Source organism: Protopterus annectens, chromosome 12.part0 (assembly GCF_019279795.1).
Source record: "Protopterus annectens isolate FY-2018-M chromosome 12.part0, PAN1.0, whole genome shotgun sequence".
NCBI lineage: Eukaryota > Metazoa > Chordata > Ceratodontiformes > Protopteridae > Protopterus > Protopterus annectens.
This window is the reverse complement of record NC_056746.1, coordinates 428694370-428719490: the sequence shown is the minus strand read 5'-3', so window position 1 is coordinate 428719490 and position 25121 is coordinate 428694370. Positions and strand designations below refer to the sequence as shown.

At 40.8% G+C, this 25121-nt stretch overlaps 1 protein-coding gene across 2 annotated transcripts in view; it reads left to right on the top strand.

The window, feature by feature from the left end:
* GNPTG (N-acetylglucosamine-1-phosphate transferase subunit gamma) overlaps positions 1 to 25121 on the top strand; it is a 454757-nt gene that overhangs the window by 288661 nt on the left and 140975 nt on the right. For both annotated transcript variants that reach the window (XM_044089544.1, XM_044089545.1), the window contains exon 8: positions 7927 to 8009. In XM_044089544.1, the coding sequence (XP_043945479.1) occupies positions 7927 to 8009 (83 nt within the window). The remainder of the gene's footprint in view (positions 1 to 7926; positions 8010 to 25121) is intronic.

The following is a 25121-nucleotide window of genomic DNA, read 5'->3' as shown; positions in this document are numbered from 1 at the left end:
GAGGCCGTTTCTCGACCTATCCACACTGAACCTGTCTGTTGCCAAGGAGAAATTCCAGATGGTCACCTAAAAATCCATCCTGCCATTCTTGCAGGAGGAAGACTGGATGTGCTCTGTAGACCTTAAGGATGAGTACTACGACATTATGATGGACAGGCGATCCAGGATGTTTCTCCGCTTGGCATGGAGCCAATCACTACCAGTTCAGGGTCCTACTCTTCGGTCTCACCACAGCCCCCAGGGTGTTTACCAAGGTCATGGTAGTTGTAGCAGTCCACCTGAGGCATATTTCCGTACCTGGACGATTGGCTCTTCACTGCCCCCTCCAGGCATCAACTTGTTCAAGCCAGAAATTCTTTCCTTCAGCTGTCAAATTTACTGGGTATCACGATAGACCTTGCAAAGTCCTCTCTTCAGCCTGTTCAGATTCTGGACTTCATAGAGGCAAGAATAGATTCTCTCCAGGTCAAGGTATTTTTGACTCCAGACAGACTTCGGAACCTAACCCTCCATGTCTTGGCATTTCTTCAGACTTCTTCACCCCCAGCATTGCTAGTTCTGAGGGCCTTAGGGTCCATGGCAGCAACTATAAATCTGGTTCCTTGCAAACGTCTGCACATGAGAGTTACAATGGACGTTACAAGTTCAGTGGTCTCTGTTATACCAGCCCTTAAGTTACCCGATTCCTCTAAGCAAGGTGTGCAAAACTTCACTCATCTGGTGGCTTCAATTCCAGGATCTTCGAGGAGGACGCCCCTTTATTGCGACTCCGCCCCAAGCCACAGTGACCACGGACACCTCCCGTCTAGGGTCGGGGGGGCATTGCTCGGGCAGGACTGTCCAAGGCACGTGGACTCCGAACGAGACCATTCTGCATGTCAGTGTTCTAGAGATGAGGGCGGTCCTTCTAGCGTTGCAGGTCCTTTATGCTTCTCTTCCTCTGGGAACAATTGCAGTTCAGTCAGACACCATGCCAGTGGTGTGGTATATCAACAAACAGGGGGGAACCAGGTCCTACCCGCTTTGTTGCGAGGCCATGAGAGTGTGGGAATGGACGATCTCCACCAACCGTTTTCTGATAGCAGCACACATCCCGAATCAGTCCAACATTTTAGTGGACAAACTGAGCAGGACTATCCTTTTACCCTACGAGTGGTCTCTGAACCCTTGTGTAGCAGAACAGATCTTCCTCAAGTGGGGTCAGCCTTGCTGTGATCTCTTCACATTGCCGTCCAACACAAAGTGCAGCGAGTTTTTTTGCACTGATTCCCCCTTTGGGGGGGAGCCCCCAGAGACGCTCTTGTCCATGCTTGGCCACCTGGTCTTCTTTATGCGTATCCCCCGCTACCTCTAATGACAAAATTCTTGCAGAAAGCTCGTTGGTTGGGGAGCAGGATTATCCTCATAACCCCATTCTGGCCTCGTCAAGTTTGGTTCCCTCGCCTATGGTCTCATCTAGTAGCTCTGCCCTGGATATTTGATCCCATTCCGGATCTCTTTTGTGATCCCTCCGGAATTCCTCCCCGAATCTGGACAGCCTCAAGCTTACTGCTTGGTTGCTCCAGTTCCTCTAATTGCCAGGACTCCCTGACTCTCTTTTCGTGTTAAGTCCATTCTGGTGGCGGCACACAAGTCCTTCACCCGAAAGGTGTACCGTAGTAAATGGAAGTGTTTTTCCATTTGGGCTACTCAGAGAGATTTGGGTCTGTTTACCGCCCCTATTCCAGCGGTATTAGAATTTCTGTCTCAGATTTTCCAACAGTGGCCACCTCTTCCACTGTTAAGGTCCAGCTGGCTGAATTCAGGTTCACTAGCCGCTTCTAGGATTTGCAAGACTTTCATCAAAGGCACCGTTTTGCTGAAACCTCCGATTAAGCATCCTTCCCCTCTGTGGGATTTGACCTTGGTTCTTCAGGCCTTAGTTGCACCTCCGTTCGAACCCGCAGCGTCAGTTGATTCAAAATTCTTGTCGTGGAAGACAGCCTTCCTGGTCACCATCACCTCGGCTAGGAGAGTGCCTGAACTTCAAGCTTTGTGTATGAAATCCCCATACTTAGTTTTTCATAAGGATAGGGTTTCTCTAAGGACAATATCAATCAGTCTATTAATCTCCCAGTGTTCTTCCCTAATTTTAAAAACAAAGGGGAATACAAGCTTCATTTGCTGGATGTCCGCAGACAGTTGCGCTTTTATTTATATAGGACTAAACCTTTTCGTAAGTCTGATCAGCTATTTGTTTCCTTTGCCAAGCCCTTTTTGAGGAAACCAGTTTCAAAGGTGACTCTTGCTAGATGGGTTTCACTTTGTATTTTGCAGGTGTACAAGGATCATGGATTACCAGAACCAGACAGGGTTCATGCTCATTCTACTCATTCTATGGCTACTTCTGCTGTGTTCTGGTCCAGAGTTTCTCTGGATGACATTTGTTCAGCGGCTACCTGGGCTTCCTCTCACACTTTTATTATTCATTATAAGTTGGACATGGTATCTAGAGGAAGGGCTTCTTTTGGTTCTGCAGTGCTCCGGAATATCCTTCCATAAGGGCCTCCCAAGGTCTTTGGTAGCTGGGGACTCTGTCCCACAGGTTGATGATCAAATGAAGTTAACTACTTCAGATAAAGAAGTTATGTACTCACCATAATGTTCCATCTGAGTAGACTTCATTTGTCAGCAACCTTCCCTCCCACCTTCCCCCTAACCTTAGTGGTTTACGATAGTCCTTGGACTCAGACATCTTAGGTCTTGTGAGCCTAGTCTGTGTGATCAGGTCAAATTATGTCTCTTGGGTTGATGTGTGTCACGTTGTGGCTAGCAAACTCGATCTGAGGGTTGGAAGGAGGTTGCAGTGTAGTATGGGTAAGGGGGAAGAGTTTGGAGCTCGGATCTTAGCTTGGAAATCTCCCAGCTCGGATCCATATCGGATCTGAAACCCACAGGTTGCTGACAAATGAAGTCTAACTACTCAGTTGTTATGTTATGGTGAGTACATAACTTTTTTTTTTTGAGCATGGTGGTGAAATGAGGAAGTACAGGAAAGTATACAGAGGAAGAGGCTGGTGAAGAAGAAGTGGGACTGTCAGAAAGATGAAGAAAGTAGACAGGAGTATAAGGAGATGAGCATGGCAGAGAGAGAGGTAGCGAAGGCTAAGGACAAGACATATGGAGAGTTGTATGAAAGGTTGGACACTAAAGAGGGAGAAAAAGACCTGTACCGATTGGCTAGACAGAGGGACCGAGCTGGGAAAGATGTGCAGCTTGTAAGGGTGATGAAGGATAGTGAGGGAAATGTACTCACAAGTGAGGAGTTTGTGTTGAGCAGATAGAAAGAGTACTTTGAGGGGCTGATGAATGAAGAGAATGAGAGAGAGAGAGAAAGGTTGGATGATGTGGGGATAGTGAATCAGGAAGTGAAACAGATTAGGAAAGAGGAAGTAAGGACAGCTATGAAGAGGATGAAGAATGGAAAGGCTGTTGGTCCAGATGACATACCAGTGGAAGCATGGAGGTGCTTAGGAGAAATGGCAGTGGATTTTTTAACCAGATTGTTTAATGAAATTTTGGAATGTCAGAGGATGCCTGAGGAGTGGAGAAAAAGTGTTTTGGTACCTATTTCTAAGAATAAGGGTGATGTTCAGAGCTGTAGTAACTACAGAGGGGTAAAACTGATCAGTCACAGCTTGAAGTTATGGAAAAGAGTAGTGGAAGCTAGGTTAAGAAGGGAGGTGATGATTAGTGATCGGCCGTATGGTTTCATGCCGGGAAAGAGCACTACAGGTGCAATGTTTGCTCTGAGAGTGTTGATGGAGAAATATAGAGAAGATCAGAAGGAGTTGCATTGTGTCTTTGTGGACTTGGAGAAAGCATATGATGGGGTGCCTAGAGAGGAGTTGTGGTATTGTATGAGGAAGTCGGGAGTGGCAGAGAAGTATATAAGAGTGGTACAGGATATGTACGAGGGTAGTGTGACAGTGGTGAGGTCTGCAGTGGGAGTGACAGATGCGTTTAAGGTGGAGGTGGGATTACATCAAGGATCAGCTCTGGGCCCTTTCTTATTTGCAGTGGTGATGGACAGGTTGACAGACGAGATCAGACAGGAGGCCCCATGGACTATGATGTTTGCAGATGACATTGTGATCCATAGTGAGAGTAGGGACCAGGTTGAGGAGACCCTGGAGAGGTGGAGATATGCTCTAGAGAGGAGAGGAATGAAGGTCAGCAGGACTAAGACAGAATATATGTGTGTGAATGAAAGGGAGGATAGAGGAGTGGTGAGGATGCAGGAAATAGAGTTGGCGAAGGTGGATGAGTTTAAGTACTTGGGATCAGCAGTTCAGAGTAATGGTGAGTGTGGAAGAGAGGTGAAGAAGAGAGTACAGGCAGGGTGGAATGGGTGGTGAAGAGTGTCAGGAGTGATTTGTGACAGACCAGTAAGAGTGAAAGGGAAGGTCTACAAGAGGGTAGTGAGACCAGCTATGTTGTATGGGTTGGAGATGGTGGCATTGACAAAAAGGCAGGAGTCAGAGCTGGAAGTGGCAGAGTTAAAGATGTTAAGATTTGCACTGGGTGTGACAAGGTTGGACAGGATTAGGAATCGGTATATTAGAGGGTCAGCTCAGGTTGGACAGTTTGGAGACGTGCTGAGGAGGGATGCTGGGTATATTGGGAAAAAGATGCTAAGGATGGAGCTGCCAGGTAAGAGGAAAAATGGAAGGCCTAAGATGAGATTTATGTATGTGGTGAGAGAGGACATGCAGGTGGTTGGTGTGTCAGAGCAAGATGCAGAGGACAGGAAGAAATGGAAACAGATGATCCACTGTGGCGACCCATAACGGGAACAGCCAAAAGAGAAAGAAGACTATAAAAAAGGATGCAGTAAGTATTGACTGAAGTAACATGAAATGGTGTGTTTGGTGTAAAAGGGAGAGAAGTAAAGGAAATGTTAGCAGTAGTAAAGAAAATAAGTAATCTTTACAGAAAAAAAACAAGGTAAGATTGGTTGTGTGTGATGTAGAGAAGGCATTTGATACAGAAGTCATGAGATGTGGAAAGTTTTGGAAGCATATGGAGTAACTAAAATAAATACTGGAAGTTATAAAAACCTGTTTTGAAAATTTATGGTTGAAAGTCATGGTAGATGGATATATGGGAAAAGATTATAAGTAGGGGAGTTGAGCAGGGGTGCCCCCTTAAGGAAATATTATTTTTTCTAGAAATTAGTACAGTTATTCAAACTTTTGTGAAAGGAATGTATGAAGAATGTTGGAGGATAGGAAAGAAAGTTAATATATCAGTATGTCTGTCTTATGCAGATGATTTATTTAGTTGTTGTAGTAAAAAAAAATCGACGATGGATGAATTAAATTGTTACAAGAATTAAAAATTATTAAAAAGGGGCAGGTTTCTGTTTAAATAAAGCAAAAAGTAAGGAGTTTGGTGAAAAAAAGATGATGAATGAGATTTATTATAATAAGAACAAAATTAATATAATAGGGGTTAAGTTTGGAGGATATAAAAACATACTGAATAGGTGTTAAGTGAAACTGGAAGAATTAAAAACTTGCTTCCATGGTGAAAAAGTTTTAATTTATCATATAATAAAAAGGAGTATATGTTAAGTACATACTTACTGGGGAAGCTTGCTTATGTTGCAGGAATTTATACTTTTCCAGGAAAAGTGGAAAAGGACTTGCTAGAAATATTTTCCAGTTTTATATGAGGTTCAAGACAGGATGCTATTAAAAGGGAGGGGAAGTAATATACAATAAAAAAGAAAAAAGGTGCTAGATCTCAAACTCCTATTTTTTTATCATTAATGCACATGTTTTAGGTTATTAATAGTGTCAAAATCATGAAGAATAAAATGGTGAGAAAATTATTTGAGAGGTATGAAGAAACATGGATACAGGTAAAATGGAAAATAAAGGATGAAAACTATATTATGGGAAGAAAGAAATAATGTAATGGTAAAGTTATTGAAATTAAAATTTGAGAATGTAGTGAAAAAGGAATGAATTGTATGAAAAAAAATAAGCAATCATTTTTTTATTGTGTATCCATGGATTGAGTTATCAGATGATATTACAAGTGTAATAAAGCAAAAAAGGAAAAGTGGTGAAGATTTCTATGAAACTGGGGACTTTTTGCAGAGGATTTTTTTAAACAAGTTACCTGTTAAGTGAAATTTGAACTATAAAGCAGTAAAAGAAATGTGCTATGATTGCTAGGTAGAGGAAACTGCAAATCATTGTTTTTTAGAACGTAAAATGAATATGTCTTTTTGGTAAAAGTTTAAAAAATTATTTACTTGAGAAGGTTTTGAGGAATTGGAAATGATACTGCATGCATGGTAAATATGAAAACAGAAAGATTAAGAAAATTGCTAAATGGGATAAAATATTTGTTAGTCTGGGGATTGTGGAAAAGGTGTGAAAGACTATATTGTATAACAGAAAGGACAAATAAATCTATTTTTACAGAAATAAAATGGTTTTAGGGAAGGTAGATGAACATTAAGGAAATGAAAATGAAGAAGTTGTATAGAAAAAATGTGCTGTATTACTGATGAAGTAATTGTAAAAATAATAGATATGGGGTTACAAAAATTTGTAAATAATGTATGTCTAAATAATGTAACTCCTTCATTTTTTGAAAAGTACCATAGTATCTTTTGCATCCACCTGCACTTCTACCGATAGAGGCAAGCAGGACCTCAGTTTAACTTCTCATCTGAAAGACAGCACACTGCAATATTCACACCCCCACACAATTTGTCTATGTCTGATTTAGACCCAACATCCTGGAATAAAATTCAACAGGAAATCAGATGCATACCCTTAAGAATCAGTTGTGAGAATCCTCATGTTACTGCTTTAATGATCATGGATAAGTGCACCTTTTCTCAGAATGTATGTTCTGCTTACACTTGGTTCCAGTTGCTTCCATGGTGAAAAAGTTTTAATTTATCATATAATAAAAATAAGTATATGTTAAATATGTACTTATTGGGGAAACTTGCTTATGTTGCAGGAGTTTATACGTTTCCAGGAAAAGTGGAAAAGGGCTTGCTAGAAATATTTTCCACTTTTATATGAGAATCAAGACATGATGCTATTAACAGCATGTCTTCCTGTCGCATCTCTGGTTTTCCTCTTAAATTGTTCCCTTTTTTGCTACTAACCTCCTTAACTTCAAAATCAACTCCTGTCTTCATACCCCCTCTGCCTCTTACTCATCTACTCATCTCTGCCCTGTTTTGATATCTGACTTCGTATTCTGTCATGCATTCAGAAACTGTATTTTATTGCATATAGTTTTTAATTGTTTGCATATGATTTACACTATGTAATGTTGTCTTCCTTGCAGCAGGAGTAGTGCCTGTAAAGGGTCCTCAGACCAGTCCAAATGTGAAACAATGTAAACTGGGTCTTTAGAACTGTATGCTGTACTTCATATGGTGTCTCATCAACTGTCTGCATAGATATGGTTATGTTTTGTTTTTGTGAGTAATTTTCCCAGTATCCTACGTCCTTCTTGCTTGTTTACTTATTTTTCCTTCATTAAAACTGGTCACGTAGAATTCCTCTTCCAGTTTTTCCACCACTCGTATAGTATTACCTCTAGGTGTGCATTAACTTTCTTTTTTTAATTTAAGATATCTGTTAAGTTAATGTATCCCTCCTCCAGTTTAAAAAAAATCCTTTTTTATCACTTCTATTCTTCATTTGTGTCAGCCTTTCTAGCTTTTAGTTCATTCATGTAAACATTAATTGTACAACATGTGCATGTGTTTCCAGTGCATTATTGAAGTAGTGGAAAGTTAATTCTTTTAATGACCATAAAATACTGTTCATTCATTGATCTTCTCTTTTACTACAGTGTGCTTAGATTCTAATTCAGAAAATATATTCTGCATTTTTCTTACTGCAGTTTATCCAACATTGAGTGAAGCCTTACAAAGGAAATGGGACGATGCTGAGCAGGCATTGTACGAAGAACTCATTACTGAGCAGGTTTGTACATTAAAATGCAGTAGATGGAGAGAAGCGCCAACAATCACTTAAATTTTATACATTTTTATTCATAGGTGGTTACTAGGCTATCAGCTCAAGAGCTATTTTAAGCTTGGCTTACACCAAATTTAACAACATATTTCCGACGTGTCAATACCACAAGGAATTTTAAGAGTTACAAAATAGCCTTGTACACATCAAGCGTTCACAGGCTGTCCCTGCCCATTAGGGACATACGTGCCAAAGGGGGTATATTTGCGATTTCCCATTCACTGGTCTAAGTTGTATTTGAATAGGGTTAGGGATGAACTTTGCTTCACATGGATGGAAAGCCTGTTCCATTGACCGGGTGATCTTCAGTACATATTCTGTTCCTCCCAACATGTCTTGTTTATGTTGCAGATGAGGTTTCAGTTTTGTAGTCTTCTTAAATCAGTGAAAATAGTATTTCTGAGGAAGAGAATCACAGAAAATAATAAATTATTTCAGAAAACTGGGAAATGGAGAAATGTGGTAAAAGCATAACCTGGAAAAATTCAACAGATATCCAAGACTTAGCAAAGTTTAGAAGGGATTTACATGAACAAGATGACACAGCTTCAAGACAGTTTACCTGACTGCCTAATAAATAGCTTCAAACATGTCATAGCAAAACTTCTGAACTTGTTTAATTTAAACATAGCCCCAGGATATTTCCAAGATGTATGAAAGATAGCTGCTGAGATTCATAGGTAGGTACTAGACTATTGGCCCTAGGGCCTATATAAGCCTAGCCAAGCAGTACCCTGGCTTTTGCCACCCACAACAATTATTTTCCTGTGCCCCTGTCAATCAAAGCCACAGAAGTGATCCCCGGAGTGCATTTTCTATCTCCCATCCAATCATCAAGATTTTTCTTAAAGAGTGCTAATGAGGAGCTTTGTTTGATACAGATAGGTAGTTTGTTCCAGAGTATGGGAAGTCTCTGGGACAGGAATCTATCCCTCCGGCATGTTGTGTTTATTGTGGTGACAAGGTTTAGGTCCCTAGAAGCGTGTAGCTCAGAGGGATTGGGATTTCTTTAAGTGGAGCATGTCCAACAGCTCTGGGTTTGACATAGCTTTGTATGTTAGGCAGAGATCGCCTCTGAGTAGGCGATATGCGACAGAGTAAAGCTTGAGTTTTTTGAGACGGTATGCATAGGATATCTGTTTGAGGCCTGTAGTCCTCTTTGTGGGGTATTTCTGCGGCCTTTCCAGTTGTTGTAGATGTCTTGTGAGGTACATACCAAAAGGGGCGTTGTACTCTATAATGGATCTAATGAGTGATGAGTAGAGGGGAACAATGACCTCTTTTTTTCCTGGATGAGAAACCTTTTGTGATGAGGTGTGCCACGTAGAAGGATTTCCTGACTACTGTGGCAATGTGATTATCAAAGGAGAGACTAATGTCCACCTGTGTCCCAAAGTCTCATCACACCTTCGGTGTTAAGTAGACTACCGCCTATGTGGTAGTTCATGGGTACAGAGTTTTTACCAAAAGGGATGACAGTGCACTTTTTGGCATTGAGCTTGAGGCCATGGCTTTCACACCAGGCATCTGTCTCATCGAGGCCCTTTTGTAGGATGTCCACATTGTTAGTAGTTTTGATTATGGCTCCTAGTTTGCAGTCATCTGCGAACTTTGTTAGCCAAAGACCTTCTGTGTTAACCTGCACTTCAGAGAAGTAGATACCAAACAGGAGAGGACCTAGGACTGAACCCTGTGGTACTCCACTTATCACTGGTCTGAAATTGGATTTAGAGTCTGCTACTTTCACAGTGTGGCTTCTGTCAGTGAGCCAGTTGGCAACCCATCTTATAACATAGGGATTTATACCTAGTTTATCTATAATTCCAGAGTGGGGGATGGTGTTGAAAGCCTTGGTGAGATCTAGATAGGCTGTGTGAGCCACCTTACCCTCATCTACGGCTTTGGTGACTGCTTCAAAGAAGTCTATCAGGTTTAGGAGACATGATCTGCCTTTTACAAACCCAAACTGGGTAGGGTCCAGAGTTTGGAGATTACCAGTGTCATTGTTTGTAAGTTCCATGATGATACATTCCATAGCCTTGCAGACCAGGCTCGTCAGGCTAATGGGGCGGTAGTTCCCGGGGTCCGTGGTGGCTCCCCTTTTGTGGAGTGGGATAACCGTTGCTGTGTGCCATTCAGTGGGCACAAAGCCTGAGGTGAGGCTATGATTGAACATGGTAATTAGTGGGGTGCCAGTTTGTTCTGTAGTTTATGTGGAACGCACCCTGGGATGTTGTCAGGTCCCATGGATGCTGTGTTCTTGGCTTTGGAGAGTGTTCTTTTTACCTGTGCAGCCATGATTACAGGAACTTTGCATTCTTCCAGTATAGAGATGGGCCCTTTAGGGGGTGAGAGAGGGGTAAAGTTAACACTGAACCTATCTGCCAGGATGTTGGCAATATCAGTTGGTTCTGTATATTTAGTGCCATTGTGCTGTAACTCAGAGCAGATCTGAGTGTTGCCATTGAGATTCTTGACATAGTTATAGAATGCTTTGTGGTTGTCTTTAGAATCTGTGACAATTTTGTTTTTGTAACTAGCTTTGGAGGATTTTATGAAGGATCTCAGCTTCTTACTGAGGCTGACCAAGGAGGTCCTCAAATCATGGGATTTTACTCTTTTTTGCGACAGCTTCTTTCTTCTGTTGTAGAGTTTGTTTATGGCAGGGGACCACCAGATTGGCTTCCTTTTTTTTTTTGGAAGATAGCACTCGTGTAAGTGCTTGTAAAGTGCATTTGTATAGGATTCAGCAGTCGTACCTCTATTGTCCAGCAGCATGGGTGTCGTGAAGTTTGCCACTTCTGTCTTAAGTAGCGTTATGTTGGCTTTGGAGAAATTTTTTAAGGTGGTTTCCCTAATGGGGGGTGGGGGTGGGATATGGATGTCAAGGATGATTAGCTTGTGGTCGGATCTGACCAACGAGGAATTTGACCTCTGGTGTGGAACACTGGTTGCCCTTGTTGGTAATGACCAGGTCTAGAATATTGCTGCCCCTGGTGGGGGTGTGGATAAGTTGATCTAAAGCGTTGGAATTTATGAATTCCAGAAAACGTTGAGCACAAGTGTTGGTACATGAGTAGTTTTTCCAGTTAATGGTGGGGTAGTTGATATCACCCATTATTAGGGTGTTAGGTTGTACCCTAATATTTATAGTGTATTAAGAAATGAGGAGTGGGAATCCTGGGGCTTGGTGGGGGATCTGTAGCAAGCTACAATTTGGATTGCTGTCTTGCCCAGAGTTAGTTGCACTTGGATAATCTCGGATGCATTATGCTGAGCAACTAGCCTGGCAGTGTGGATATCCTTAATGAATATGGACACGCCTCCACCTTTAGTGTTTCAGTCCAGGTTAGGTGGCCGAAAGGTATGGTATGAATTTTAGCCTGGTAATGCAGGGGTGCTCTCTGGAGCCTTGAACCAGGTCTCTGTCACTGCACAGATGTCGATGTTCTCCATTTAAGGAGTGCCTCGAGTGAGTGCATTTTGAGGTTTAGACTTCTAGCATTAAGTAGTATTACCCTCAGATTTTGCTTGCTTGTACCTGTTACGGTAGTGAATTTGGCATTTGAACCTTGCCTAAAAAAGGCACTATAGGGGTGGCAAGAGCGTTAGACAGTATCCAGAATCTCAAGGGCGACAGGTGCAGGCCATCTCTGGCAAAGCATTGTGGTTTGTCAATTATGTCATCCCAGGCAGACAGATACTGGATTCCCTTAGAATGACACCAGAAGCTTAGCCAATTGTTGCAGTCAATCATTTTGTCCTTGTACTGTGGTATCATTCTGGGTGATGGTAGGATGCTACTCAGGGCTAGGGTCATACCTGCCTGGGCTACAAGATCGGATAGCTCCTCCATGTTTATTTTCATGTAGTCCAGGGAGGTACATCTCAGGTCATTCACACTAACATGGACAATGACAGTGTCATATTTGTACTTGTTGTGGAGTGACCTGAGTACGTGCATTATGTGGCAGATCCTGGCACCTGACAGTAACTTTCTCCTTCTTTAGCCTGGTGAGTGGAACATCAGTGTGCCTGACTATAGAGTGACCTATGACTAGAGTGTTTGGTACGTTGATATGCCTTATGGGCTGCGGTTGAGTGGCACACTGAGTTTGTGGGCTATGTGTCATTTGGGTTGTGTTGGGGGGTGGAGGTTGCTTGCGTTTCTGCTTTGGAGGTCCCTGTTGTTTGGGTAGATTTTTATTGAGAGCCTCCATGAAGGTAGGTGTGTGTTTTCTATGTGTGTGTTGTGGTGGTGTAGGTTTTGAGGGACTACGTGGTGAGTGTGGTGTGGTGCAAGTGTTCACCTTCTCCTCTTGACTGTCTAGTCCAGACTCGGGTGAAGAGAGCTCTGCTTCCAGTTTGGCTATATAAGTGCATCTCTCACAGGTTGTAGTGTTGGATAGTAGGAGGAGAGGGTTGTCTGTGTACATGAGGCAATTGCTGCATTGCCCCAAGATGCCCAGATTCATCAGGTAGACAGGAGAAAACACCGGGAGCTGACCCTTAGACATGCCTGGATATGTGCTTATTTATTAAGTACTAAAAACTGTTTTCCTCTAGACAAGTGAGGAAAGTTAAGTGCTGTAGTAATTTGTAGCTATTTAGTGCTTACAATGAGTTCTGAGATGTCCCTTCATTTGGGGGGGGGGTACTTAACACACACTCTGGGAAGTATAGAACCATCAGCCGGCCTGTCTAGTCCTAATTTTCAAAGCCATGGAATGCATCATATCTGACTTTGCAAACTACAGTATCAGAAATCTCCTATAACTAGACTTTCAAAAGTTTGGCTGTAACAAAAGGATGTCTTTGTCTACTTAATTTAGTAATTTTCTTGGAAAAGACATGGAGGCAGTGGAGAGTGGTCATTCAGTGTATGCAGTACATCTAGATCTGGCCAAGGCTTTTCACACCATCCCCATGCTATTATCATAAATAATATGTAAACAATCGAGACCTACCGTTAACTAAATTAGCCACTTCAGCAAAGGCTAATTCTTATGCTTCACTGATGTACAGTAAAAAGGGATAACAGTAAATGGAGGAAAAAGTGCATTTAAGGGCCTAACCTTCATCAGTCTGTTGCACTTACACATGAGCAACAGCTCCACACAAAACCAAAAAGTAAATAGGTCACACAGATAAATCAATTAGTAAAAGCTACAAGAAAAACTTAGCCAAGCTAGAGTTTTCACTGTGTAATACCTTAAACCTCCTGGCATAGAGGCCCATGGGATATATGCAAATGACCCCTTAATGACATCAAATGTTTCAGCAGTATGGCTTCTGAATGTCCATGACTTTTTACTTTTTCCTGTTTAAGTTTTAATGGAGAATTTCAGGCCAACAAAGCCAAATGCCACTAGCTGTGGGCATGCACGTTTTGGCCTTCTTATGACCTCATCAGCACAGCTCCACAAACTCAGACTAAGGATTTAAACCTCCACGTGGCATGTTACACAACCCATACCCAACTTTGGAATGACTTTCTCTGAACAGAATGACACCCTTGCCTCTTTAAAGAGAGACCTTGACAGTTGGATGGGATCCATAAATTCATTCCTGGCCTAACCTGTCTTTGCTGTTCTGACAGTGTGAAGTACATCTTTAAGGTAGATATTTGTAAGGTGTGAATGATCGCCAGACTTGCTTGTTTTGTAATTCCTGTGATTCTAATCATCCTGGCTTTCTTCAAAGGTATTGCATGAAATGAATAGGCATATTGTAGAGATTATGGGATCGGTAACATTGAACTAATTCAAGAATGCATATGACAGGTGTAGGGAAATTATTGCATAGGGAGTAGTTGAAGAAAACTAGGGTGTAGGACTGAGAGTATAGACAATTATTAGAGAAATCGGGAAAGTAGCTAAGCCCGTCTTTATCCAGAAGGCATACTTTTTTGGAAAACATAAAACATCTTCACTGTAGCTGACTTATTATGGGAGGATATGTCAGCAGGAGGGATGAAATACTGTGCCAACTTGCAAATTGGTAAAAGATGACAAAAAATAACACTTTACTGCTGTCATGCCTTAGGTTTACATCCCATCGCTTGCTCTGCTGTAAGTTTAATTAATGTGCAATGCTTGAAAAATATTTTGCTGGCTTCTGTCATTGGATCATGTGATCATAGGAGGTGGCACCATTATTTTTAAGTGTTACCTAAAATGACATTCCATTTCTCATGACTAGTTAGTGAAGAGGCCTAATTGTGCTACTCATCTGTCTACATCGCTGAGTTGTAAAGTGTACCTACTTTTGATGAGCTTTTTTTAATAATTTATTTTTTGCAGTATTGTGTGATAGGCAGAGAGGATAACATTTTACTTAATCAGGTGATAACTAGTTGTCCAGTAAATTTCCATTCCTTTTAATTGAGCCTGGACTCATTGCTTAACGAACAAGAGTTAAACACTTTATCTCCGTGAAACCAACAGTGAAAAGTATGTTTTTAGGTAGGCAAGCCACCTATGCCTTGTTATGTACACTAACTTCACAGTTGCACAAAGATGAAAAAAGAAAATCCCAAACTGCCAACACACCGATAGAAACAAAACCATTAATAATTCCTTATATTAACAGCAATTCAGAATGGTTAAACAGTACATTGTAACAGAGTAACTGACATGGAGTTACCATAGTTAGAATAGAGTCCAGCATATACAGGTGTGCTTCGATTTGCTGTGCACTTAAAATTATATATTTACCTCATTCACATAGAACATAGAATAGAATAGAATGAGGACTTGCATGTCTTTTACAAAGGGGTAGGGAAATTATGTTTTTAGACACCTCCCAAAGATGTGCAGAAACTGCATGTTGCAAATCATGAGGATTCATATTGTAGTGTTCATACGCAAGGTGCATATAGATTTATGTCAACTTCTAGGATATCTGATTGTAGCTGCTTTTAGTCGTATTACCTTGGCAAATTATTAGATGCTAATTGGAAACTGTATGTTATTGGCTGGAATTGCATGTTAGAGAGATACATTTGTTACAAAAGGTGACTACTGTTACTTCATGGGGGGGAGTATTATGGAACACCAGTGGGCACGGGGCCTCTCTACACTTCAGTTAAGCATACCTTAGGGATAACTATATTAAAACATTTTAAATGAAAGCCCCAAAACTCAGTTTCATCCTGAATTTACTATACATTTGTTTGACCTGTAATTATTTTGAGTTCAGTAAAATCTGTTTGCAAGTAAGAATACTGATGTGGCACAATTCACACCTTTTTCATCTGTACGGGTAACCCAATAAGGTTTGAATATTTTTTTTGACATCTTACAAAGCAACAATGAAGGGTTTTGTTTTGTTTCTTTTTCTTTTCATAGTATGCCATTTTCAGATGTATTAGATTTCTTGATGTAATATTAGTTGGTAAGGTAGGCATCAAAGTGTATAGTGTTTCCACCACAAGGAAAATTGTGGCCTGTACATTTTTATCAGCAGACAGCATACATACATACATACACTACACAAGGCATCACTGTATCATCACTGTATTTGAGAATAAGGCGATATACAACTAACAGGTAAAAAAATTGTTTATGTTAAGCTATTTCTAAGGTTCTGACACTGTCTGGTATTGAACAAAGAAAGGTAAGTAAAGTTACAAATAATGAGTGTTAGCAAATGAATGATAGTCTCTCCCCATACTGGGTACAATACCACTACTTGTGATGGGTTTTCTGAGTAGATGACAGATTATTTCAAAAAATAAAAATACTTTATCTGATACACAAGTGGACGCTGTTTTGTGCAGAAATTATTTTTTTTTCTCCTTTAAGAGAACTACCCATTTGAATTAAACATTAACCCGAACAACCTTAAGACTTGTACTTCCATATAACGTCAGTGGTTTTAGAAAATGTAGCAGTTGTACTACATGTGATTTGTTGTGAGAAAGAAGTGAATGATACATTAATGGGTTTTGTTGCAAGCTAAAAACTTTTTGTACTTAAAATTCTGCCAGGTTGGTATATGCTGTTGGATGCATGCGCACACTGAGTAGTTGACTTGTTGGCAAAATGGTTAGAAAGTTTAAAACCAGAATGCAGGAGCATTTGAAGGAATTAAAAAGTTATACATCTCTTAGGGTAGTAGCATCACATGTTTGTATTGCAGGCAGAATCAGTTAAATGAAATATATTGTTTTGTGTGCTAAAGAGGCAGAGGATGGTAGGGATATGGATGGATTTTCTTTGAAACAGTCAAATTTATTTTAAGATATGGAGCTTCATTGCCCTAGGGCTGCAGTATGGGTATTACTTGGAAGAGTTTAATGGAAAAGTGAAGTAAAACTTTAGTGGATCAATATGTTAATTAAATGTCTATTTTGATTGGTAGGGATATAGGTTTTACATTAAGCAGTTATGATGTTGTGGCTATTTAAATGTGATGTTGTTTACTTTGTAAAGTTGTAGAGCTTAAGAAGAATAGCAGCATTTCAAGACAGCACATTTAAAGACAATAGAAAAGATAATGCAGTTGAGCCAGATATGGAACTAAGTTAGCTATGCAAAGTTGGTCATGGAATGTAGAAGTCAACAGAGTTATCAAAAGAAAGGAGTGCAGAAAAAAGTGGGAAATGGAAAAGATAGACTAGGCTCAGGTGGAATACTGGCTGGCTAACAAAAAGGCTAGGAGGGCAGTTACAATAGCAAAGAATAAAGAAAGCATCAGACACCAACTTTTAGAAAGTGACTCAGCAGATGATGGAAAGAAAATCTATTACTTTTCCAAGGCAGAGACAGAAAGATAAAAAAGATTGTCACCAGGCATCATTCATTAGGGATGCCAGCAATAACAGGACAAATCAACAAAACTAGCTGCTGTATGCAGATGATGTAGCTTTACAAACAAACCCTAACAGGAACGTCATCAAATGATGGAGGAATGGAATGCAAACTGATGGCACATGGAATGAAACTGAATACTGACAAGAAAGTTTTCATGGTTAGCATTTGGGGGAAATCAGAAGAAGATGAAACTGAGATAGAAGGAAAAGTGATGGAACAGGTTAACAGCTTCAAGTATCTAGTTGGGGTGGTTGAGGAGAAGGGAAGTCTGAATAGGAAGGTCAAAGCTAGAATCAGAGGGGCTGCAGCTAGCTGGCACAGAGTGATAGGGGTGATGTGTGACAGAAAAATGCCAAAGAAGTTGAGGACGCTAGAAGTAATAGAGATGAAATGCCTGAGACAGGTGGTAGGAAGCATGCTGTGGGAAAGAAATGATGACATTAAAGAAGTCAGAATAGCTCCAGTTACAGAGAAGGTCATTGAGAACAGATTACTGTGGTTCGGGCACATGTGCAGAAAAGCAGAAGATGGTTTACGAAAAGGATTTTAAGAGGAAGGAAGAAGGCAAAGGGAAACAGGCATCCAACAAAGAAATCAATGGATTGCATGAGATCATCTATGACAGTCAAGCATGACTCTCGAAGAAGGTAGGAGAGTTGCACTGAATTGAGAGGTGCAGACTATTCACACTGTATCCCCAACCCCTTGTAGAAAAATGGGGAAAAGGGGGTGGGGGTTGATGATATTTACTTTCTAACATGTAAACCTTATGTAAGTAAATAAAATAATTTGTTCTGAAGGGTTTTTGTTCTATAATTCAGAACTTATAAGGGCTGTTTGTTTTGTTAGTTTCTTGTATACTGTAGCATTAGATTAGTGAAGTAAAAGGTGATATACCTCTTAATGTAGTAGCATCTCACCTGGCTGTTTATTTCACATTTTGAATGCATTTTACTTGACACTTTATTTGGAAGCAGAAGAGCAAAAAATCTTGATCAATGGCAGTAGAGTCTTACTTTGTATGTTTCTGACAATTATATTTTCAAACCTGGGTTGATTTGTTAATTGATGACAAATTTAGTCAGATGTCTGCGCAAGATATTTGCTATTCAGGTATCATCCTCCTGAGCTGAGACAGATTGTCTGCCTGGCGCTTGAAGTCTTGTAAGAGTACAAGCCAGGTTTTTGGAATTTTGCTGAAAAAAGTTTGCATGCCCTTAGAATAATAAGTGCATTTGGGGGGCTGAACAGCTTAGAGCCACTGGAGACTTCATCATGAAGTATGTGTGTGTGTGTTGGGGGGGTTGTACTCTTGTTCTAGGACTTGGAACAAAGCATTCTTTGAGATAAAAACTTTTGACCCCCATTGTTTTCAGAACAGATAAGAATGTCCTCCACAGGCTAGTAAATCAACAGTTAAGGAAGCACAGAATTTTATGTCCTTCAAAAAAGACATAAAATTATGGAATGTATTTCTACTCTTCCTTTTGGAAGAATACAGTCAAAACATCCATGATATCTTGGCAGATGCCTTCAGTATGTTGGCTTCAGTAGAATCTGAGTGGGAACTTTATTCACAGAGCCCTGAAAATGTGAGGGATTTCCTTGACTATATCATTTTGCTTTAATTCATCAAACAGTGGCATTTTTTGGTTATCTTTTCAGGCACTTTCTTTTTTCTAGTTTCCTTTTCATCAGAGTTGCACTCAGTCTATATAGGGGTGTAGAACAGTTTGTAATAACCTCATTGTGGCAGTGCTAGTCTTGTTGCCCACTATTCATCCAGTATGCTATGAGACATTAGATTCTTGCATTTGGCTTTGTCAGTAGAACGAGCAAACAAAGCACACTTTCTTGACAGCTTTGTTTGTGTCTGTGCCCCAGCAGTCTTGTAATGTTAACCTTGTCGAAGGCCATCCTGTTCTTCTTGTTACCTTACTTGATTTTGTTATTTTGGAGAAGAATGTAAGTGTCATGATTGTTGGAACTCTTTGCCATTCCTCAAACAGCTTGTAACATCATGTTCTTATACATGCAAACCTCCTGCAGCAGTACCTGAACCCCACTCCTAATAAAGATCATGACTGGATTCTGTAACTGATATGGTCCTCATCTACTTCTGCATACATTTATTGACAGAGGAAATACAGGTGAGCTTTTATAAATTAGTTTTGTTTATTCTCAGCTATATACTGCCTTTAGTGATAAGAAGACCATGTAAGTTGTAAACTCCCCAGCCTGTCTCACACAATGTACAGTCGAACTGACCAGCACTGAAAAATTTGCATGTTGCACATCTTGTGTGTTACTCAGTCTAATAACTTTTTGTAGACATTCTTCTGATTTGGTTAAGTCATATTAAATGTTCATCATGCTGAACACTGCTGCAGTAGTCTTAGCTGTATGGGTTATATCTTGCCAAGGATATAACAGCTGGCCATCTTCCAGAGCTTCAGGGCACCTTCCACGCCCTCAAACTGTAGAGCAGCTCAAGCTGAGTTGACTAGAAGACAAGTTTTAGCAAGAAGCCCTTCATAGGTGCAGTACAAACAAATGCGCCTGACCGGCGCCTCAGTCAGTCTTTTCTTGTGGCGGTCCTAAGCAGAAGCAGCGTCTTTTCTGCTTGCCTGCCTCAGTGGGATGTCAAAAAAAAAGTATATAACTATTTCTTGTGGGAAACAGATGGCGACTGGTTCTTCTAAAGCCAAAGAAAAAGTCTTTCTTGGTCCAAACAGACCTGAGTCTCAAGGGAGCCTACTTACTACAGGAAGTGGCTTCTCCTGTGTTAGGCCAGGCTGAGGTGCTTCTCTGATGTCAGTGGTCTTCCCTCCTAGGGGGGTAGTTAGGCCCTCCTCCTTCTCAAAGCAATGCTAGTCCCTCCAGCTCCTGTAGAAGCACATGTTAAAGAGATATGTTTTGAGTGATTAGTTTAATTATAGACCCCCCCCCCTCCCCAGGAGGGCCAGGAGAGGAAGAGAGTTTGGGTGGAGTGTTCTGCCCTCCAATGAGTCAGATTCTCTGAGAAAAGAACTTTCCCTTCCCTTCCTATTCTGATTCTGAGAGGAGGACACAGACACCTCTCGCCCCCTCCAGAAGATTTTCTTTCTCTGAGACTGGGATGGGAGGGCCAGGGAGGGATTCCCTTATTCTGATTCAAGAGAAATTTGTTTTTTTTCAGCATAGGCCCTTGCCTATTCCCCTCCCCTATTCCTGGATGTTGTTCAGGATGTATTTCTAGGCTCTTAACCCAGATTCTCTCTCTGCCTCCTGCCCGGTTAAACCAGGGTGTGTTTTAGGCTTAGGGGAAGGAATCCAGTTCCTCTGGACAAGGATGCTAAGGCCCTGAGGTGGGGTAAAAAAACTGTATACCTCTTCTACTTTGACTATGTATTGAATAGGAGCTTGCTGTAAGGAGTTTCAGGATTTGCATTGCATAGCAGACTAAGTTGTGGCTTTGCAGTGTGGTTTTTGATGCTTTGCTGCCTTCTTCCAGGTGTTGATTAGCAGGTCAGTTGCAAAAAATCAGACCTTGTGGCTTAAAGATCAGAGACCTTGTCAGAGCATGTCTCACAAATTGATGAATCTTTTTGGTCCTCCAGTAGAATTTCCTCCAGAAGTAGAATGAGTCAAAAAAAAATGGAGGAAAAGCTTCTATGAGACAGACAAGTTTTTTTTTTTACACCAGCCCCCTGTTCAGTTGGGTGTACAAGCCTGGTAGTTCTTCTCCTCTTTTCATCAATTTAGGCATCTAGGGGCAGGAGGTAGAGAGGTAGGAGAGGGGCTTCCCAGGGCTTCCTAGGTCTTTCTCTTCTTTGAGTTCTTCTTTCTCTGAGGAGAGGGGGGTCAGTCCAGTCCACAGACCCAATGACCTGTGTCTTCAGCTGCACTGCTCTGGCGGCCTTGCTGGCTGGCAGGAAGGAAGGAGGAGAAAACTGGGACTTTTCAAAAGGAATTGGCATTTGGTTACCCAAGACAAATGGGTATTGGACATAACAAATCACTATTTAAATTTTATTTCCCTCCTTTCTCCTTTCAAAGCAGATGATGTGCCTCATCAAAATCAAAGAAGCACAGACACAAATTTTTTCTCTGCTTTTCCAGTTGGGGCAAATACAGAAGTACCTTTTTGCAGAAAGAGGCACAGTTTTTTTCCCTGCTTTTTTCTAGTGCCAAAGAAAGGAAATACTTGGCATTATCAGTTCTGCCCTTTGCCTTTGGCTTGTCTACTGTCAGGGGTACATTCAAAAAGTCCTGGCCCAGTAATAGCTTTCTCAGACTAACAGGAATTCAAATTGATTCTGGCTCAAGGCAAGCCACGAACTTCAACATCTGCAGTATATGACAGTTTTTTAAGATGCCTAGGGTATTCTGTGAGCGAAATAAAGTAAAGTCTAGTACCCTCACAAGAGATGTGTTTTCTGGGTGAAGACTGAATACAGCTGCTCAGGGCATTTTTTCTTACCCGGACAAACAAAGAAATCTTCACCTAGAGATGCTGGTTTCGTGCTTTGGGGGAGGATTCAAGAGCCTACTTCAACCAGGACTGGTGTTGATTACCCTCAGTTGACCAAAAATTGGGGGAGGGGCACCAGACTGTAGTTTGTCTCTCTCCTTCTTTCTCCAACTGCCACTGTTTGTTTTGCACAAGGCTATTTCATCAAAAAAAGCCTGGAAGATGCACACTATCCTTCAGTTGGAGCAGCCTAACAAGTTTTATTTGATGTTATTTTGGCGCGTCAGTACTCGAAAAAAAAAGTTTATGCTGGTAAATGGAATTTTTTCTTTTGAGTTCACTAAAGGCTTTTTTGTCATCAAATTTAATTTGAGTGAGTACATTGCAATATTGACTATTTTATTGGACAAAGGGTTTGTCCTTCTCTTCTGTAAAAGTGCATGCTGCAGCTATTTCTGCTCACTATGATTGTGACCCTCTTTATTTTTCACATCCATTGGTTAAACAGTTTCTTAGTGAAGGGGAAAGTTTTGCATTCTTTGGATGTACATAGGGTTAAGGTATTATTATTTGAGCAGAACCAAAGAGTTCAGAAGATCTCAACAATTATTTGTTTTCATTTATGGTAGGTACAAAACTGTACTTTTTACTACCGCTGAAGAGTACGCTGTTCTGAGGCTTTTGAGGATCAGCAGTTGGCTTGAGCTTTTCTTTGCTGGGCAGATGAGTTCCCTTTGGGGAAAAAACTTGCATTTTCTTAGTTTTGTTGTTGATTTATTACTATGCCTATGCTCTTCAGGAAAGTTATTTTAAAGTTAGAAGTTTTGTGTTTTAAAGGACTGTCAAGAGACTGTCATGTACTTTAAAACAGAGCACTCTTTTTTTTTTTCTTTCAGTTTAAAATTAGTGCAAAGTAACTGAAAATATTTTTCTGTGGAGAAAGTTTTTTCTTTTATGGGGCTAGCATAGTGTTTTTTACTATGTTTTTCTGTCAAAAAATTTACTTTTATGGACTGGTAGTGTTTACTGGCAATTGCTGCTCATCTTCCCCAGGAAGGAGGCACCATTTTTAGCTTAACCATGGACAGTCGGTCCTTCTTCCAGCTGCAAAAAGAAAAATGTAAGCTAACAGCCTTTGCAAACACAGCAAGCTAGCAATTTGCTTCCGCCAAAGGTGGGTGACTCTGCTGTGACGATTTGTTGTACCTCAAACCACTCATCTTTTACCCCAGATCCCACTGATGTAGCACCTTCAGTCACTATGAACCAGAGGTTAGCCACTTCCTCTACAACTGTTGGGGTCCACTCAGTAGACAAGGGAGAGCCACTCTTATCAGTCCTGGGAGAGGGAACAGGGAAGGCTTCCCTTTTGTGTCAGAATGTTGTGTCCACCCTGGGAAAGCAACTGCTGCCATTAATAACATGGTTGGCCCTGTTTTTCCTGTAAAACGAAACGGGGAAACTAAGCATGTATCTGTTCCTCAATTTTCTTTGGATAGAGTAGTTTACTGGGTCTGGTGCAGGGTTTAATTTAGGCTGTTGATCCATCTTGTAAAGAACTTTCTGATAAAGACAGATCAGTTCCTGTTTTCCTGAAGACATTCAAGATGGAGTCTGAACAGGAAGATAAAGGGATAGGTACAGTTTTTTTTTCCCTCAAGTTTCTGATTCAGACTCCGAGGAGAGCTCAGGTTCTGGTTCTCCCTGTGTGTGTGTGTGTGTGGGGGGGGGGTTCTCTTTCTCTGAGACTATTGCTAGAATGTGCCAATGTTTTCAGTGAGAGAAAACTGAGGTTTATCAGACCCTCAGAAAACACTGTTACTGAAGGATTTTCCAAAACCTACTCCCATTCCTCCTTTTCTGTCTGCTTTAAAAGATAGTCAGCCAGCAGCCTCTAAAAAGACTGATATGATGTATAAAATTCCTCAGGCTTTTAAATTTTTGTACACTATTCCCAAACCTCACCTAGCAGCTATAGATTTAGTTGATACCATTTCCACTAAGCACCAAGTTATTTCCAGTCATACTCTTTCTGTTAAGGATGGGAAAATTATTGATAGATATGGGAGAAGTGTATACTTCTGCAAATTATTTGCAAAATTTTAAATTGTCATGCTCATATGTTAGTTTGTTTTGACAAATTGTGAAAGTATCAAGAAGGTTTTATCTGCATTTGCTTCTTGTGAGGAAAATCTGCTTTAAATAACTTAGTTTCCTCTGTTGCACAGGTTGCTACTCATAGTTTGCCGACTCTGTTAATACTTCTTCCAGGGCATTGGTCACTGGTACTATGCCAAGGAGGTCTGCATGGCTGCATTCTCAGAAGCTCCCAGGTGTTAACAATGAGATTTTAAATTCTGCCTTGGATAGAGTTTTAGTGTTTGGTCCCTCTGCTGTAGCGGTGATCAAAAAGTGTGATGAAATGGGTAAGCTGATCCAAAGAATATCTTTTCAGCCCTCCTTTTCCAAATTGTCCAAGGGATTTTTATCTTCTCATCTAATTCCTCCTAAAACCTAGGACAGTCCAACAAGTCTGGATGACTGTTCAAGAGACCTTGTAACCCCTCCCACCCTAGCCCCTTTTCTCTTCCAGAAAGTCTGAATCTCAGTTTTTCTCTTTGTCAATAGATGGCTTCAGACAAATGGGTTTTGAAAATCCTTCATCAGGGTTGCATTTGGTAGTGGGAGGAAATTCTTCCTTTCCGGGTGGTCATTCCTCATCCTCCAGATCAGACTTTCTTGTTTCCACCTCTTATTCATCACATGCTGTCGCAAGGAGTGACAGAACCAAGTTCCTCCTTCCCTGGCAGGGAAGGGTTTTATTCAAGGATGTTCCTTTACCTAAACCTCTTTGTGACAGTGCCCAAATTCAAAACAATGTCTCAGTTCACATTTCTTGTATCTCTAGTAAGTTTCCTGGTAGCACTAGACTTAAGATGCTTATCTTCACATCCCTGTTTTTCCAGACTTCAGACATTTATTTAAGTGTTGTGTGTCTGGGTCACATTATCAGTTCTCTGCCTTACCCTTTAGACTATCCACTGTACCAAGAGTGATCAGAAAGTGTCTAGTTCCATTTATAGCTCTTTACAAGGCTACAGGGTATCCACATTTTCCATATTTAGACTACTTGCTTATCTTTGCAAGAGTCATTGTTAAAGTGTCAGGAATCTCTCTCAGTCTTGAGTGAGAGATTTTTTATACAGGCTGGGTTTACAAGAGAACATTTAAGTCTTTCTTGATTCCATCATACAGGATTGTATTCTTGGGATGTCAACTAGACACATCAGTTCAAAGAGCTTTTCTTCCATACAAAGAAAAATAGATATTTATTTAGAGATACTTCTAAAGTTTTCCATTCAGACTTCAGTCACTGTGTGGGAATACCTCATGATTTTGGGTCTCATGGCATCTATGATTCTCATGATATCCATGGCAAGAATCTACATGAGAAAAATACAGCAGTATCTGAAATCTTTTAGTTCCAGCATAAACACCCCTTTATCTTTTCGAATCCCAGTGCCGATGGTTGTCAGAAGAAAAATCTTTTGGTGGAGACAACAAATGTGCTTAAATCCAGGTCTCCCCTTCTCCCTCCCTGTTCCAAAGTTGTCAGTCACCACAGAAGCTTTAGTCTTTGCTTTGGGAGCAGTTTCAGGAGGAATAAAAGTGCAGGGGGGTGTGGGACACCAAGGACAGATACAAGCACATAAATATTAAGGAGATGCTTGCCCCAATCAAGGCACTCAACTCTGTGAACCAGCTTTGATCCCCTGGACCTCTTCAGTTTTT